Raw genomic sequence first — 18,664 nt, forward strand, 5'->3', positions numbered from 1 at the left:
CGCTTCTACTATTCTGTTTGTTGATGAAGTCATCTTTGTGTGGTAACAAAAAGATAAGCACTTCCCAATATTATATACGTATGCATGCGTATATACACACATGCACAATGGAATCTCAAGGCAAAAAATAGTTTGGAATATGTATGTGCGTAAGTTGAAAAATAAGAAATAGTCGAAGCCCCTGGTCGAAATGATGGCGTGGTTTAGCAATTGATTCCGTAAGGTCTGTGTAGCTAGTCGCGAAAAAAAGACTGCGTTAAACGTTACAGCCGTATTTATGCCATTAGATCATATTTTTGAAAAAAAAGTCTTGAATTGTAATTGACAGTTGAATTTTGAATAATCTATCGAATTTTGTCATTATGTTTACCTTCACGCAAGGTAAACATATTGTTTTGCTCTGTTTTCTTCTTCTTCTCTAAACGAATAAGGTCAACGACCTGGACCAGCTGTCACCATGGTTACCGGTAAAGTAGCAGGCACCCTTTGGTGTTCGGTTACATAATGTAGCAAATGTCTTAGCACAGAGCTGGAGGGGCTCATATAAGATAAAATAATAAAAATGTGTTGGAGTAAATATGAACATAACAGTAGTCAGTGTTGGACTACAAGTTATGTGAAGGTAAGCATTATATATTTACTTTCTAGTAATATTTTTGGTTTCTATGATTTTCATGATTGATAATATGTTCTGATTTGTATGTTCCTAATCCCAGACTATTTTGTGAGTTAACCATATCTATGTGTACTGTCTGTAAACCTTATACAGGTAAAAGACTGCTACGGGATTGTCAATCAACGCCTAACACTAGTGTGATGTTGTAACAATTGGACCAAAGCCACACGTTTTAATTTCACAAACGTTTATTACTTCAACACCACACAACTAATTCCTGTCTAAATCTACTGTGAATCTTTCTATCGCAGACTAATACGTATTTGAGACCTTCACACGCTGAATTATACCGATAACACATTGTTAGAAATTGTCCGAAAACTCAAATTACTAAAGCTACAAATCACTTCAATATGGCGTTGAGCTAGAAAATGGCGGCGAAGTTAGCCCTTCTTCCCATGACGCACTGCGACTGGCACGGCGATCTGCTGAATCCGCACTGGTTGCTTGACAGCCACAGGTTGCAGTCGGACAGCCACGGGTTGCTTGACCTGTGCAACCAAAGCAAATGTCAATGATTAATGGTTCATTCAGTATCAAGTATCTACAACAGCCTCTCAGGCAACCACTTGTTGCATATTCTTGAAGATGTTAAATTTGAAAGTTTCTAGTTCTATAAGTGGGCTTATCAACAACATTGCTATTGCTCGTTGTACACTTTTGCTTAAAATCATCATTCGAGTATATATGGCCTCCTTCGGTCAATATTGAGCATGGTAAAATCCTAACTGACATCAGCCCTACAGCGTCGACTGTGGCTAAACGAGAATGACAGCTAGCCCTGTACGAAAATCGTCACTAATTATATTATGTATACCATGCATATTCATTCTGCCGTACCATAATCAAAATTCGTTTGGCAAGTAATAAAATGTTGAATTTGTTCCTTATAATGTCAAACAGAAAGATCAGCATCAAAATCAATGTCAGAACATCCTCCTACGCACGGTCCCCAACGGCTAGCTGACTCAGCCTATGGGGCCCTGCTATCTCATGGCATACCAGCGGTTACTATGGTTGTCGCCACAAATCAGCTGTCAGCCAATCAGGGAATAGACATTTCTTGGGCTTTCTGTTTACGAAAGCCATCTCGCAAAGGCCGCTGGGAAGCTATCAGCCAATCATGTTACGTCTTACATAGCACCATCCTCCAACGCCCGATCCCCAACGGCTGACTGCCCATATAAGGGTAAGCTCATTAATACTTATAAGCAGAGCGGCTAGGAACTAGTCTAAGTGCGTCAGATAGCAGAGGTGACCCAATGAGTTTGGACACAACTGTGGGTCCCTCTGCGCAGGAGAATGTGTCAGAATGTTTTTATATTAATGCATATTATTCCAAACGAAACCAGAAGCCGCAGAGAAACGTCTGTTTTGCCTCACCTGCACTGGTTGCATGACCACCTGCTGCACCGGTTTCTGCACCACCTGCATCACCTGCACGTAACGGATGGGCTGGCAGTCGAACGGGGTGCCCCGGGTGGCCATGCCGGTGTAGCCGGGCTTGCACTGGTCACAGCGGGCTCCGGCCGTGTTGTGCTGGCAGTCCTGAAAAATAATAGCGCACAAGTTAGAACAGAGGTCAACAGCTACAGGTCAGTCCTAGTCTTTGCTTTCACAGGGAGTCAATGTGTATAAAAGGCCTTTCATTAGTGATCCCATGCTAGGTATAGAACAATACTAGATCACAAAATGTATTATTTGTTATACTTACAGCGCAAACGCCCTGGGCAGCGCACTTGTTGGAGTGGCCATAGCAGAAGCAGGTGATCACAACTGGAAAAGAATGAAGATAGGTTTGCTTCCTCTGATACTGATAAGTAGTTCTGAGCCTTGTGAGAATTAGGCCACTCAGCTGCGGTAGATTACACCCAATTCACGCTCCAGACTGTTCCATACAATAATCTATTGTACTGTGTAATCGGACAAGTAGTAGAAATTATTTCATACATTTATGAAAGACATCCGGATTAATTACGAGCCAATCTCTACAACTACATGAAAACGGACATTTACTTCCGGACGTTCCGAGTGACATCCGTCACTCTTGTTTAGTGTCACTTGAATGAACTGGCAGAACAAGTCAACGCTTTGACATGTTCAAGCGTTTTTCCAATAAGATGTACTTGTAATATCGACTTGTTATATCAATTCATTCTATTGACGCTGAAGAAGAGTGATGGATGTTACTCGAAGCGAAGTTTTATCCAGTTTTAGGGATTGAAGTTGTCTTAAAGCATCTTTTGCAACGGTGAGTCATTCACAAATAGAGAGGCCATTTAAATCAGAGCCCACCAACCTTCCCTCAACCGAGATGGGGGCCGATACCAACTACCAAGCTCCTTTGACCCTTTGCTAACGTCACTTTTCCGGTCCGGATGTGTGATATAGGCTTTGGGTCATTTCGACTTGATAACAATCAGAGGACTGATCGAAAGCCTGTTGGTAATCGCTTTATTCTGTGTACGAATATATTAGGTCTTATAATTGTAGCATAATCTTACTTTGCTGCGGCTTCTGCACGACGACATAACGCTGAGGCTTGTGCACGACCATCTGCGGCTGGAGCACCATCATGGGCGGCTGGGGAGCTGCTTCCACCGGCGCAGGCTCCGGCTCCTCCTCCTCCTCTTCCTCGGCCTCTTCTTCAGCTGGTACCTCCTCAGCTGCATCTTCTTCTTCTTCTTCTGCGGCATCCTCCTCTTCAGGAGCTTCTTCCTCAGCAGCCTCCTCCTCTTCTTCTTCGGCTATCTCTGGCTGCTGCTGAACGGGCACCATCTGCTTGCCGTTGCCGTAGGTCATGAACACCTGAGGGGCCTGTTGGCCGGGAAGGGCCACGACCTGCTTGACATGCTGTACCTGCTGTTGGACGACCTTGACCGGTTGAACGACCACCCGCTGGGCTTGTTGCTTCTTCTGGGCATAAGCCTGGGCTGCCCAGACTGAAAACGTGAAAGTGTAATTTAGAATCCGTAAATAGCTTCATCAGGTTGGCAAATATTCATATAATATGTCATCGACAGAGAGGAAAACAGAAGAACACGCTGGATTAAGAAGGCAGTTTTGATAAGAAAACTAGCTCCAGTCATGAACAGAGACGAGGGGCGTGTGTGTGTGTGTGGGGGGGGGGGGGGTACAAGCTGAGCCACGTTTGGGACGGCATTCTTGCTGCTGAAGCGCCACCTACATCGGCTATAAGTAGCAGCAAGAAGTAGTTACCAGTCATTCTACCCTGATGGTGTCTGATAGACATCGAAACGTTGGAAGTAGGTACTCCCTGGTTGTGCGTAAAGAACTTAACTATATGTATAATGTATAATGTTACTGTGTACATTGTAATATGTAACGTTAATACCAACACAGTTTGAACAACTGTTCTAAGAATCAATTGCTATCATTGCGTTTGTCTGTCTTCCTATTCTACTTGCTAGATGTGCTTCTCAGAAAATAGAATGTACTGATTTTCCATTCGCAAGGCAATTCATCAATAGCATAACACCGTACACATCTACAAAGCTCAACTACGTACTCAACAACAAACTTCCACGCTACATGCTTGTCTACTGCCGAGACCAAAGCACATGAACAACCAGGCAAAGCACAAGCAATGAACTTGCTGTCCCAAAATCCCAGCGAGAAACCTTCAGAAGAGCCATCGCCTACCGTGGACCCACCATCTGGAACAGTCTACCACCAGACATACACACAGCCAAAACTCTGGCTTCCTTCAATAGACTCTTAGAGTAACGGAAATGGCCAAAATGAACGAACTATAGTCATGTAGCAGCTCTTACTATTATGTATTTTGCACTTTGTATGTAAAATTGTGTATATAAGACTCATTAGGACTTTAAATGATGTAATCTGTATATACTTTGTCTGACCCTTGCCTCTTTCCTCAATGAAAAGCGGCCTGCAGGCCGATTTGATCTTTCTTGAATAAAACATAAACAATAAAGCTTATATTTCTTATTCTAGATGTATCCTCTCTTTTTTATGTGTGCCTACCTGGCTGTAACGTGAATACAATACATGAATCCAGTCAAATAGCGGCAATGTAAAAACAGTAACAATTAGTCCTATTGTTTCTTGTACCACCTAAAAGGTTCAGTTTGACCGACACACCCCACAACAAAGCATGGCCATTACATCGCCTGCTTACAATGATTCATTGTCCTCGTAGAATGTAAAGAATGTCTCAGTTGCCCTTGAGCTCTTAACTAAGGAAGCATCCAGATACCTATTAACCAAGAACAGACTAGCCACTATTTAAAACCAGCTGTGTATTTTCTACTTTCACATCGGTACTAATTGCTTCCTTTTTCGAGTAAGGCTCTGTTAGCTACCATTTGGACTCTAACTAACAGATGGATGTTTTAAGTCTCTAAGGTCTGCTCATTATAAAGGGGTTATTAGTGTGATACTATTTACCTCATTCTGTGGAAAGATTTGTTCAAAATGTTGAATGAAGGATGTTCATCCGTGAAATTGCTAAACATAATTATCCTGCCTCTTTTTTCCCTCTTGCTCTATTGTCCCGACATCGCTAACCCTAACCTTCACTTCAAATATTTTGCCCTTTCCTTTTGACTGTACCTGTAACAGTATCATTAAAGTCGGTGTAACCGCCCTTCAGTGTAGTATACCAGTTTCTGTATTTGCATTTGTATTAGTCTCCAAGCAGACCCTACGGTGCCATAAGATAGTATGGCCAAGGAGTATAGCCGAGGGAGTCAAACGGGCACAGGAGCCGGCTATACTCCTTGGCCAGCTTTGATACTATCTTATGGCACCGTAGGGTCTGGTTGGAGACTACATTTTTATAGCCTTTCGGTGTAATACACTAGCTTCTATATCTATAAAACCGGTATAACCGCCCTTCCATTCCCTTTGTAGAGCAAGAACTGTGCAGGTACACTGCGTAGCGACATCTGGTTGTATTACACTGTGCCGACTCTCTACAAGTAACGTTAAGTATATTTTACAGCAAAACAGCTGTGTGCATCGGTTTATTTACCTTTCTAATCAGCATAGTCAGGGGCAACAAACACGGCGTACTTATGCATAATAAGATCAGCAAAAAATTAACGCCATCTTAGGGCGGGTACCATCTTAGGGCACCTCTCGTTATATAATACTTAGAATAGTCTGGATTTCTGTCTGTACTTACACTGTCCACAGTTCTGCTCATCCGATTGGTCGGCGCAATCGTAGATGCCGTTGCAGCGGGCAGAGTTGGCCACACAGCCGTACCCATTGGAGCAGGCGATGTTTGGATACTGGCACACCTGCACAACAGCGACCGCCTGCACCTGATGGCCCTTACTGGTTGGCTTGCCTTGCGGTAACAGATACACACAGAACTGTTGGTTAAACAGTGGCTCCTTCTTTGCCATTTACAAGGATAAGAGGCTTTGTGGTAAGGATTACGGTCTTTTAGACTGGGCACTTGGGATACACAGACGGTGGAAACGCGATATCCAGACAGATGGTGATTTTTCGTTGGCCTTTTTCTTTTAGGCTTCTTCGCTGAAAAGCGCTGTAGATTGTGGCCGAATTGGTATTGGTTGTCAGAGATGTTAGCCTATTTAGAAGTTATCATTTCTTTGTATTCCATAGCCGGCTAGCTTCTATTGCAAACTACTAGTAATCATTCGACTGAATTGGCCATTTTTAGCAAGTAATGGCTTCTGGTAGAGACAACGTTTGTGCACAAAAACTCTCAATGTTAGGCCACTGAGTTGATGACATTGCATTCATTTCAAACTTTGACTTTAATGAACGGCTATCGCAGAAGAGCCCAATAACGTTTCCAAGGAAAATGAGGGGGACCAACAGACGTATTCAGAGTTGGTAAGCCTTTCTCTTGCGTTTAAAAAGTTCTCTGCGTTATGCTAGGGTCACAAAAACTAAACACTACAATTATACTCATCACTATTTTTACGTTCCGTCTTCTTTTTTTAAATCTTTTATATGTTACTTCTTGTTCACGAAAGCTACCTGATCGGGCCCACTTTTGAAATGTGACAGTAGCATGACGCATCGCTATGATGGTCATTCTAAAATAGTTATGTCAATTATACCTCCTTTCCACTAGGACGGCGCTCTCGCGGTGCTCTCTCTCACGGCGCTCTCTCTAAAATTTGACATATCCCTCAACGAATTGTACAGCTAAAGAAACGAATCTCTTTACACTTTCTGTGTTTTGTTGTCTTCTCAGTCACACTTTTACGTTTTGTATGATATACCCAGTGTGAAATCAAAGGTTACACATATCCTATTTAGGTCGCAGTGAGAGCGTAGCGCAATCGCCATCTAGTGGAAAGAGGACTTTAGAAAGCCCAATAAGAATGGACCCTACCTTCGCATCCATCAAAGCTCACTGTTGCAGCCAATGCAACAACAAGGAGTAAGACTTTGCCATCCATGTTGTAGAAGCTCAAAGTCCTTCCGATGACCAGACACAACGTCGAAGGAGACCAGCCGACTTGAAGCCCACAGCGACGGGTAAAACACGATCTTAGGTTCTTCACCGGCACTTTATATCGTCTGTGTGTGGCATTTTTGCGCATGCGTACATGCGATGGAATCCGCTAAGCTCTTTGTTGCCTCACAAAGACAACTTTAGGCAGAGAAAGACCAGTGGAAGGGTGTAAACGAAAAGGTGACGCGTGTCTGACACAAGGTCATCAAGGTCACGTCGGCTAGCCACAAGACAAAACAGATCTACTTCGAATCGCAGACGTGTAAACTTTACGGTCTGAAGACTTTGCGTCCGTCTGCATTTGAACCGACTGTGCTAACATAATTCGTCACAAGAATATTCTCACGAGCAACCAATATCACATGAGTTGGGATTGCAATGATTTATTAACAAAGTGTTTTAAGTTATTCTTGCATCACCTGGTATTTCTTTGGGTTACCGCTCTCTTTGTGTTGTGTTTTCAATCAAACTAAACATTATACGGGCCGAAGACAGGTATGTGAGTGTTTAAAAGGGGGATATATCGCATAACACATTGAGGAAGGAACACACAGAGAAAGAGCAAAACCATCAACATTGCTTTAAGCAACGTTTATTAGTTCAATGGCACATGTTGAATTCTGTGTGAAGTAGACATACAAAATGCATTTTCTGTCGCTTTAAACATTCTAACTGCTGAACAAGTTGGTATCACATATTTTTTCAAAAGCGACTGTTTAAATAACAATGTTACAGTAACAGAAAATAATCGCACATTGTAGATTAGTGTTTGATAACAGTGACACAAATTGTGGTTGATTTCACCCTGTTGCCACGCTAGCCTGATATTAATAGCACCGAAGTTATGAGTGGTACACTCTGAATAATATTTGATTAGCACCTGTTTATGATGTAATATGTTACGAAAAAGCAACATCATTTTATTAACATTGGATGCATTGGATGCACCTCTATATTGATATACATTATGGAATGTTATGAAGAAAGTAACTTTTATTTCCAAGTTAGGAACTTCCTGATTTTTTTTGAACGCAAAAAAGGCACGGCTATGCGATATACACGTAAAACAAACAAACAAACAATGCGATCAAAGCCTTTCGGTCAGACTGTCACAGCATCGGATGTACATAGGAATGTACATTCTACTCGGGCTGCTTGAAAGCAGGTGCTGCGTAGGCTGCAGGTGCAACGTATGCAGCTGCCTGCTTGACGTGCACAGGTGCTGCGTAGGCTTCAGGTGCAGCCTGTTTCACGTGCATGGGAGCTGCCTGCACGTAGGCCGCGGCTTGCTTCACGTGCAGGGGCGCCTCAACAGCGGCAGCTTGCGGTTGGTAGTAGTACTGCACGGCAGGCTGGCAGTCGTAGGCGGTGCCTCGGGTGGCCATGCCGGTGTAGCCGGGCCGGCAGTACTGGCACATGTTGCCGATGGTGTTGTGCTGGCAGTTCTGTTTAACGAACACAAAAAATAATCATAACCATATGATATGCAATGGAAAATCCAATTGCTAACTGTATGGTATTCAAAGATGGCAAAAGTTACCCGCCTGGACACACCATATAATGAACAAAGGCCTTCGATCAGAAACAGCTACTATACATTTGTTAATTGCTCAGATATTGAATATTAGTCAGTTGTAAACGAAACGCTTTTCATTCAAACGAAAGGCTTTTCATAAGTAATATATTTTCCGTTGTTATAATATTAATACCGCTACTGTACATTATGAGCATTATGTTAGCATTATCGTTTTATTTATATCAGCTCTGTTATATACTCATAATGACCATTCCAGTACCCTTATGCATGTTATTGGCTGTATTTTTTTAGTCGTGCCGCTAACATAAGATTGATCACTGTGTATGTATTTCGTATTTTGTGTTTAATAAAAAAGACCTCCTGTCACAATTAAGAAAACTTATGCTAGCGTAGTGTGGCAAGATATTTCAGCTTGATTATTACTACATTCCAAAATATGCAATGAACAGTACTAGCAGCAATCTATTACATTTAAATAAACACAGTATCCTTCAGGAGTACGCTGCATAGTCTATTTATCACATTCGATTCCAATACAGACCGGAATTTTGTTTTTAATTCCATGGGCGGGGCTTCATAATTTCCAAATGGCGTACAACCCAAACCCCCCTCCTCAACGACTGAAGGTCAAGGGACTATGTAGGTAGGTAGGTAGGTCTCCAATTTTGCAGTGACTGATGTTTTTATAAAATCTTAATTGCTCCTGTAATTTTTGATATTGTTAAGACTTGATAAGGTATGATGCCACTGGTGTGGTTTTATTGGCTAAAGCCGTCTAAATATGGAATTCCGAAAGTATAAAAAAATGATGTTTTATATTCTATATTCTATATAAGTATTTTATATCAAGTCAATCATTGGTACAGTCATATAACGCTGGTACGGATGGGTGGGTGGGGGTACTCACCGCGCACACTCCCTGGGCAGCGCACTGGTAGGAGTGCCCGTAGCAGTAGCAGGTCGGGGCTGGGGAAAGACAAACAAAACAATATAATGTCATGTATGTTATCCAATTTCTTTTGAGAATTAAGAAAACAAAAAGAAAGAAAGAAAAGGGAACAGCATACAAAAATGAAAAAGAAACTTGTAAGGTGTTGTATTAATCAGTAATATGCGTAACATGTTTGTTATGTCAATGAAGGTTAGACAGCCAGGTAATAAGATGCGCCAAATAGCACTTAAGGCCCCCTCTCACTAGACTCGCGTCACGCTTGTGTCGCTGCGGGGTTCACTCACTGTGTCACTGTTGTGTTATTTTCGCCGATTTTCTGTTGCGCTCACACTTACTTGCGTCCCTGTTGCGTTTCTAGACTAAATGAGCGTTGTCAATGTATGAATATCACTGTAAAATGATGAAAATGCCTCAAAATGAGATTTATAATGAAATAATTTCCCTTCATAATATGTTACTTATGTTATATGATAACCTTGAAAGACGTTTAGACCAGTAAAAGAAGTGACCCAAATGAACGAACCATATACCAGAATAGAGTCCATCGCTTATGTGTTTTGCAACAAGTATGTGTAATGGTGTGTGTTTATAGGTTTATTGAACAATTTTCAAATTTCACAAATAAAAAACCTTGATATTTCCTACGTTTTAATAGGAAATAGACAAAATATAACCTTGACACTGTTGAAGGCATGTTGGCGTCACTGTTGTGTCACTGTTGTGTTACTCTCGGGTCACTGTTATAACTGAATCAAAAACCGCTGTAAAATGATATCTAAAATGTATCCAAAATAGCTTTCAATAATAAAAGGATGTTTACTTTTGATACTTGGTGCCAAATAAACAAAATATAACCTTGATACTGTTGAAGACATGTTGGCGTCACTATTGTGTCACTGTTGTGTTACTCTTGGGTCACTGTTGTGTCACTCTTGGGTCACTGTTGGGGCATCTTGCCACTTGCGTTATTTTTCAACTTCCAAAAAAAACAAACGTCGCGCCTGCTTGTGTCACCTCTAGGTTCGCTCGCGTCACCTATAGGTGCCGCGGGGTCACGTCTGTGTTGTCGAACCCCGAAGCGACGCAAGCGTGACGCGAGTCTAGTGAGAGGGGGCCTTTACTCAAGCAACTGGATATTTTGGAAACGGTCAGACATTTCAGATATCATCAGTTATCTTTCGTCTGTGACACTGAAGATATCGTGTTGAAGAGCAGGCCGGTGTTATATCCTAACTATGATTAGTTATGTCCAAAAGTTGAGGACAATGTTTTAGTAGTTCGATGTCAAACGAGGATTAGACAAAGTCGATGCAAATGTGTTAATTAGCTCCTGTTGATTGAATTTTGTTACGTTTGTTTTAACTTCAACTGAGTGCATGAATTTTGCTTGTGGTTTTCACAATAATTTTGGCGATATGTTTCCCCTGGTGACATAGATAAACAAGCAAACAAACAAACAAGAAACAAAACTGAGAATTTCAAAGAGAAAAAGAAAAAAAAAAGAGAAGAAAGAAAATGAAAGAAACAAGGACAGGCAAACTGGTCAGTAGTAAGTCTAATTCGTGAATCAAAATCTATAACAGCGTGAGAAAATTACAGGAAATAATATCTTATTTTTGATTTTGTTTATCATATAGGTAAAAAGGATAGGATGTGCATATAAATACTATTTGCAAATACGTGCTGTCTACGTGCCAAAACACAATCTTTTGTGATCCGTAAGTGGTAAGTACCGCCTCCGTACGAACTCGTAGGGAATCCGACGAATTTTGGAGCACGTGGATACGCCGTAGAACTTTACGTGCAGGCAAAACTTTGTGTGCCGTGCGTTGATGTACTCCCTCTCTGCTCTTGCCAGTCGTTCCCCACGTTTTCAGAAATACGTGGCGGACGTGGCCTCCCAAAAATTAAACGTACGGCAAAATTGCATGTACGGTGGGTAGTGCCCTTAGCTGTACTGGTGTTACCGTTGTGAGCTCACCTGAGTAATACTGGACCTGCTTGGCGTGCTCGGCGTACGCCTGCGGCACGTACTGTACGTACTGCGCCGCCTGGGGCTGGTAATACGCCAGGCCGTAGGTCCCACGGGCTAGATAAATACAAAAAGGTGAAATGATTCCTGTTAAACCGTTATAGACATCAAGAGTTTTGTTTAGCTTATAGCTCTAAGCACTCAGAACGTCAATGTAACTATGTTTAATTACAGTTGGATGGAAATTATGACGACCCTAAAAATGAATGAATAAATAAATAAATATAAATGACATTCATGCAATGGCAAGGTTATGGTTATGTTTGTTAACTGACTGCAATGGGTGCGTAGCTACAATGCTAAAAATCTGACACTAGACGAACGGACCTAATATGTAGACGTATGCTGACGGATTACAATTTGCAACACCTGACGGATGCTGACGTATGTTGACAAATGCTGACGGATCCCAAAAACCATCACGGATCCCAAAAAATGACGGATCCCACTTACATCCGCAACGCATTCGTAGGTATCCGTAACTCACGGTGGATGCAAACACGGAACCCGTATACTTACGTGCTTCGTGACGGATGCTAACACTGCATCCGTATGGATACTTCCTAAATTACGGACCCTATACACATACGTAACGCATTCGTTGGTATCTATAAGTCACTAACGGATTTAAACATTGCATTCGTATGAATACTTTACTTTTAACGTAAACAAAAGCATACGCGGTCAGGATTATTGTTTATCAGCAAAAACTGTTCAGATGCAGACGTATACGAATTCGCAACATCCTGACGGATGCTAACGGATCCCCAAGATTACCAAAAGTCACGGATCCCATACACATCCGTAACGCATTTGTTGGCATCCGTGAATCGCTGTGAATGCAAACACGGAATTCGTGTGCTTACGTAATTGGCGGATGCTAACACAGCATCCGAAGGATACTTACTTTTATGTATGCGTGGCTAGCACTCTTGTTTTTGAGCATATATTTTATTTTTTAGATTGGTCATATCTTTCCCCCTTTTTGTACCTCGGACACCACAGTTTGTAACGTCAATACAAGTGAGACAATCCACGTTACGCTAGATACCAGAATACTCGGATTCGTAAGGATGCGAAATGGGTTTTTTTCTGCATTCGTGGCAAGATTACCAACAATGCACTGCTCCAGTGGATTGCTCCAGTGGAGGGGATTCCATTGGAGCAGTGCATTGTTGGTAATCTTGGGATATCTTAAATATGCGACTCTGTATTTTTTTGCATCCATACATTGGGGCGGTGTATTGTGGGTAATCCAATCGTTGTCTCTCTGACCAATCAGACTGCACATCAGTCAGTTTAAAAATAAAGCGGAGATAGTCAGCGTTGTCCGTGAGGACCGCAATCTTTTTGTACCTCAAACTTTGAGTTTTGAAACGTTGAACTCGGGATATGGATTTGTACACACGTGTGTGAACTTCTGTAGTAGGGTGATGTTGAGGCGGTGACCAAACTCAAGTGGCAGTCGACGGACGGGACGGCGATCGAGGGACTGAAACAGCCAGCCATGTTTTGTAGTTCGGCGTCCTGGGGCTATTTTACATCACTGTCCTGCGGATCTCACGGCGAGGTATGTTTTATACAATCACTGTTTCCAAACAATACCCGCTTTGAATTCGTCTTTGTGACTACATTCCTTGTTGGCTAGTAGTTAGTAGCGCTTTTGGTATGCTTGGGCTGAACAGAAACTTATCAGCGACATAACGGAGCCTTACAAAACACAAGTCACAAGCATGATACTTGCTGAGTAACTGTTGACTTATTTGGGAAAAAATTGAATCATCATCAAAACAGTACTTGTATACACATATGTTTGTCTCAAGCCTGGTATTTATTCGCATAGGAACATTCTGTTCCAACGGTGTTTACGTGTTTGTTTATATGCGACGTCTCGTACACAATGCAAAGTCCGGCCGGGGAAGCAGATCACACCTTGTCACTAATTATGCAACGCTAGACTGTTTCTGCCGCGCCCTCCCGGGGGACTTTTTTGGTATGATAATGCGGAATGTAACGGTGATAATGGCGATACCACAATCAGATGCATTTGTTCCTGTTGTATAACAAGCCATTCACCATTTCTTTTCATATACACCCTAATTACTTTGACGGACGCATCCATCAAACATGGATGCTTTAGCTATCTCAAAATTTGATGGGATTATTCTTTCTCTTTTTCAGAAGGCGGGTCGACATTCTCTGGCCGTGTCAACAGCTGGGAGAACACTGGACTACAGGAAGGGCACAGAAGGAATTGAGCTGGGAGGGATCAGGGCGTAACTATCCTGAAAAGAAGCGGAGCACTGTCACTAGTAGAAAGGAGGCTTTGTGCTGTTGCGAGAAGCTGTACATACTGATACTATAAGTCATGTTAGTTGCACTTTACAAGCTGGATTCACTATCTGTATCCTGTAGCCGGATGTGGAAATTCCTTAGAGTTGGACATCGCGAAGACTTTGATTTGTAATAGAAACAGATATTCGTAGAAGCAAGATTAGCCACAGACTCCCATGTCAGCTTTACATAAAAGTCAAATTGTATTCACGTTTGATCCTATATTCTATTTGGAAGTATAAGAAGTCATGTGATATTGGCGGTTAAAGGATTCAACTTTCCCTTAACATAATTAGATAACAGGGACTCTCTGTACATACCTGGTATAACCCATTCTTGTTGCAATATTGTATCTGTATACATATCATGTGGCAGACCGGATTCGGCCTCGATGACATTACGTCGTTTAGTTCTTCTCAGGACTGGTTTAGAATAAGATTATTCTGTGCATTCTTTTCTATTTCAAATCGTGTTAGACTTTTATAAGAAAGTAATTGGGCACACATGATATTGTGATTTGTCAAATGTGCGGAAAATTCATTAAAGTGACTTTGTATCTGCAGAAAATCCCGTTTTGGATTCTTTATGATCTGATCATACGAAGAAATCCCTAAAAAACGACTTCGCATCCGCGGCAAATGCCGCATTGGGATTTCTTAAGATCCGACCATGACAAATATACGAGGAAAATCCTATAAAAACGACTTCGCATCCGCGGCAAAGGCCGTTTTGGGACCCGTTCATTCCAGGTATTCGAAGAAATCCTTTGAAAAACGACTTCGCATCCGAGGGAAATACCGTTTGGGGATTCTTTGCGATCCGATCATTCCAGGTATTCGAAGAAATCCCTAAAAAAAACGACTTCGCATCCGTGGAAAATCCCATTTTGGGATATGTTTGAGTCTTTTCATTCCGGATCCCAAAAATCCAAATTTCGGATATCTTAGGGATCCAACTCGAATCCGTTTGCATTCGCTAGCATTTGTTACAAATACGCAAATATCCCTGCTCGAATATGGCTACATCCGATACCCTTTCCCCCAGTGTGAGTATACTGAGCTTGGCCTATACATTTCACATACATGCATATCGATGAAAAGACTATTCCACCACTGCCCACAATATGTACTAGCATAATGTAGTTTACAGCTGATCATCATTCCTCAAGAAAGTTATGTTCCTCTGTTGTTGGTGCTTCTATCAACAGCATAATATGTGGATGGATCCGTTTGATATTTGGTAGGTAGGTTAGGGTCTAGAAAACGACGGCCAAGTCCGATAATACCTCTTGGGGCAGGGAACAAGTGGTGTTTGCGGCCCCTACCGGCTTCTCTAAAACTGCAGGAGCCGGTTGTGTTTCAGACTTCGGACGAGAAAAACTGAAGAGTCATGACGGATTGTCATGACATCTTGTATGCTTAATATGGTGTCTCACTGCACCTGGGGCACCTGTGCGGCACTGCGGGGTTCGTTCACTGCGACACTATTGTGTTATTTTTGCCAATTTTTATCATCTAGACATTGTGTAATACGTAAAAGTATAACTTAGAAGACAACAAAATAAACAAAACGTAAGAAAATTCGTTATCTCTGAAAGTCGTTGAGTAATCTTTGAAACCGCGCAGTGCCGCACCGGTGCCGCAAGTGCAGTGAGATACCACCTTATGCATGGAGCAGTGCCAAAGGGATATCAATCACCGCTGTACTCTAACCTCCATATATGTGTGTATAAAGGGTTATTATAACTCACTTAACCCCAGACCAGCGACTGTTCCCGAGGGAGTGTTTCTTCACAAGGCGCGTCTGTGTGGGTAGGACACGACAGGTGGTCACACCTGTACGAGCCGGCCACTTTTCTCTTTGATCTTACCGTGATTTGCATTTATTCATTCTATGTTGGCTGTGCATGGGTGCAATGGTCAAGGTTTTAGAGTGCTCGTCTTGCATTTGGTAGGGCCTGAGTTCTATACCCGACCGTATCATATTTACGAAAGACATTAAAATGGTGAGTGCTGCTTTCCCTGCTTAGAAATCAGTATTTGTCAAAGAGTATAGTAGTTGAATACACAGACAACTGCTAGTGGACTAGTTCCCTACATGCGTACGTGATTGCACCAAAAGTTTTGTGGCCAAATGGCTACAGAAACGGAGATGGGTGCCGCCCTAGGCCTATGCACTGTCCTGTGCGGGAAGGCCCCCTTTCCACTAGACGGCGATCGCGCTGCGCTCTCACTGCGAACTAAATAGGATATGTGTAACCTTCGCTTTCACACAAAATGTAAAAGTGTGACCGAGAAGACAGCAAAACATAGAAAGTGAATAAAGATTCGTTTATTTTTTGTACAATTCGTTGAGGGATATGTCAAATTTGAGGTCGCAGAGAGAGCGCCGTCCTAGTAGAAAGGGAATATAACTGGCGTAAAAACCACGAACTAAAGAGTAATTTTGTAAAAAATAAAATAAAAAAACCCCAGAACTATGAGTTTTAAACGTTAAAGAGTATTCGTGATGCTTGCATACTCCATTACATAAATAATAAGCAAGTATGATGTATCATCAAAGATTTCAAACTTCCCAATAAACATATAACATAACGCTAGATTCGGCCCGAGGTTCCGGCAAATAATATCAATCAAAAACGGAAATGAGAATAACTACCTTGAAGTTTATATCTAGACGTTGTCAGCAACGAATTGACGGGATATGAAGAATAAAGGAATATAAATGTAACTTTCTGTCACTCTGGTATTCAAACTCGCTCGATGAGTACAACCCGCAAACAGCCTGTTTGACCGCGGTATTTTCCCAACAATGTGCCTCATCTAAAGAGGCGCGGAAAGACCTTTCTGTGTCAAATCCCCATCAGTGGCAGCTAAATTTCAGGAATTCTCGTGAGTCAATCAATTTCTAACCGTCACATTCCGAAGAAAAGAACTTCGACAGGTTCCTTGATTAATCTGTTCGTTACATTAATTACATTTCCTGTATCTACGATTAGGCATGTTGCATTGGACTTTGCTTTAATTTGAACTTGTGAAACGTTTAACTTGTGAAAAATCTATAAAACGTAAGGTTTAAAAAGATTCTCGGAGACGGAAAGGTCACATTACAAAATGCGAATGTGAACATTCTGAAGAAAAAAATCTACTAAAGACCCTTCCGTTCTTCAAGTACTTTTTATCTTGATATTAATGAAAAAATAAACCCGGCAATATATCCGTTACATTTTTGCTCATTGACTTCCCTTTCAGTAAACAGTAAAATGAACTTCTTTTAAAATTGAAAACTCCGATTTTATAGGTGTATCTCCGTTAACAAGGAGCGCCTCTAAAGGCCGACTTCACAAACTTTTTTCAAGAAACGTCTGATATCGATGTTTAAGATCTTATATGAATTTTTTTCTGTTTTCTCAGAAGACATATCATAAATTTGATACGACCTAGTCCTACTTCAGCACAAACTTTTTATCCAAATAAAATTGGCAGGTGCCTTACCTTCGAATGGCCGTTCTTTACGCACAACTGAAAATAATTTTTCAAGCTTGCGATTCCATTAAATGTTCTCAGTCTGTACTTTTTGACGGAAGCTAGACGTGTTCTAGATGGATGCAAGGTTAAAAATTAGTCTTGGCATGCAGAAAACAAGTCATACCTTCACCTTCCTGAATACCGGCGACCATAAAGGCGACCACGAGGACGAAGAAAACGTTTCCAGACATGATGATGGCTCTGAGTTGTATTCTCTCTCACACACGAATCTTCAAGACGCAAGACGAGCTCTGGTCTTCTCGAGGGGTAGTCTGAAGTCTTCAGATGCTGGAGGCTTTCTCAGACGTCCTTATAAACCGTGCGACTGCACGTTTGCGCATGCTCGAGTGTAAATCTACCAATGATCTGCCGTTTTGTGTCGCTGACAAAGAAGGGGATCCGCTTCTCGAAAGGAGTGGCAGAATCAATGACATCGTAAGTGGCGGGGTCACCAGAGGTCAGTGTGGATAACCACATAACCAAAACAAACCAGTCTGGTATAGACACACGTGAATTGCAATGTCTAGAATTCCTCGTCACGGCTGCGACGGTTTTTACAAATACATTACAAATAAATTATCTTTATTCAACACCAGGATGAGAAAGAATTGCGCTTCGTAATGGTGATCTGCTGCTCTTGTCTATCATCTGCGTCATTTTCGTGCGGAAATGTCCCTGTTTTAATGTTTGTTTCTCTTGAGTACCAAAACATCTTTTAGCTCAATCACACCCTTTAGTTGTCACAGAGAAAATGTTTTTCCAGTCGGTTCTTTTATCTTAATTTGACAGCTACACAATGATGTGGTTTTTGAAATGTTTATCTGTTTACAGACACTTACGGTATCATTGCCTCGTTAGTACCAGAGACCTGTTGGCTAAACCGCGAATCTTTTCATTGTGCAGACTGTAAATGCTATTATGTTATTACCGGGTGGTTGGGTAAACGTTTACGCTTGTCTTTGTAAATGCTATGTACTCGTGTTGTATATACGGCGAACCCATTTGACCTGGGTAATTGATCATTGTGAAGAGAGACTGCCGCATCGTGGTTCTACCGTTGGAACTGTTCTAAGCCGCACGTACGAAATAAGGGAACGTAGGTAGATGACAAACGTTCTGTCG

The 18,664-nt window shown here is 41.8% G+C and overlaps 2 protein-coding genes across 5 annotated transcripts in view; both read right to left on the reverse strand.

The window, feature by feature from the left end:
* Positions 1–7,205, reverse strand: part of LOC118410881 (basement membrane proteoglycan-like) — a 12,894-nt gene extending 5,689 nt beyond the window's left edge. Inside the window, exons 1-6 of one of the 3 annotated variants that reach the window (XM_035812760.1) lie at positions 7,038–7,205; positions 5,847–6,014; positions 3,181–3,618; positions 2,391–2,452; positions 2,060–2,224; positions 847–1,167 (exon numbers count right to left, since the gene is read on the reverse strand). In XM_035812760.1, coding sequence (XP_035668653.1) covers positions 1,060–1,167; positions 2,060–2,224; positions 2,391–2,452; positions 3,181–3,618; positions 5,847–6,014; positions 7,038–7,104 — 1,008 coding nt within the window. In that variant the 5' untranslated portion in view covers positions 7,105–7,205 and the 3' untranslated portion in view covers positions 847–1,059. Of the gene's footprint in view, positions 1–846; positions 1,168–2,059; positions 2,225–2,390; positions 2,453–3,180; positions 3,619–5,846; positions 6,015–7,037 lie in introns of those variants that run through there. The other 2 variants (XM_035812759.1, XM_035812758.1) reach the window with 2 other exon arrangements.
* A 539-nt stretch (positions 7,206–7,744) lies between these two features.
* Positions 7,745–17,842, reverse strand: LOC118410888 (cuticle protein 21-like). Of its 2 annotated transcripts, none has more exons than XM_035812772.1 (4): positions 17,673–17,842; positions 11,631–11,738; positions 9,605–9,663; positions 7,745–8,605 (listed from the first exon to the last, which is right to left on the reverse strand). In XM_035812772.1, the coding sequence occupies exons 1-4, from the start codon at positions 17,731–17,733 to the stop codon at positions 8,303–8,305; spliced, it is 531 nt and encodes a 176-aa protein (XP_035668665.1). In that variant the 5' UTR covers positions 17,734–17,842; the 3' UTR covers positions 7,745–8,302. The 2 variants fall into 2 exon arrangements, with proteins under 2 accessions (XP_035668665.1, XP_035668664.1); XM_035812771.1 differs by having other exon boundaries at positions 17,667–17,842.
* Positions 17,843–18,664: the final 822 nt, after the last annotated feature.

This window comes from Branchiostoma floridae, chromosome 3 (genome assembly GCF_000003815.2).
Source record: "Branchiostoma floridae strain S238N-H82 chromosome 3, Bfl_VNyyK, whole genome shotgun sequence".
In the NCBI taxonomy this organism is placed as follows: domain Eukaryota; kingdom Metazoa; phylum Chordata; class Leptocardii; order Amphioxiformes; family Branchiostomatidae; genus Branchiostoma; species Branchiostoma floridae.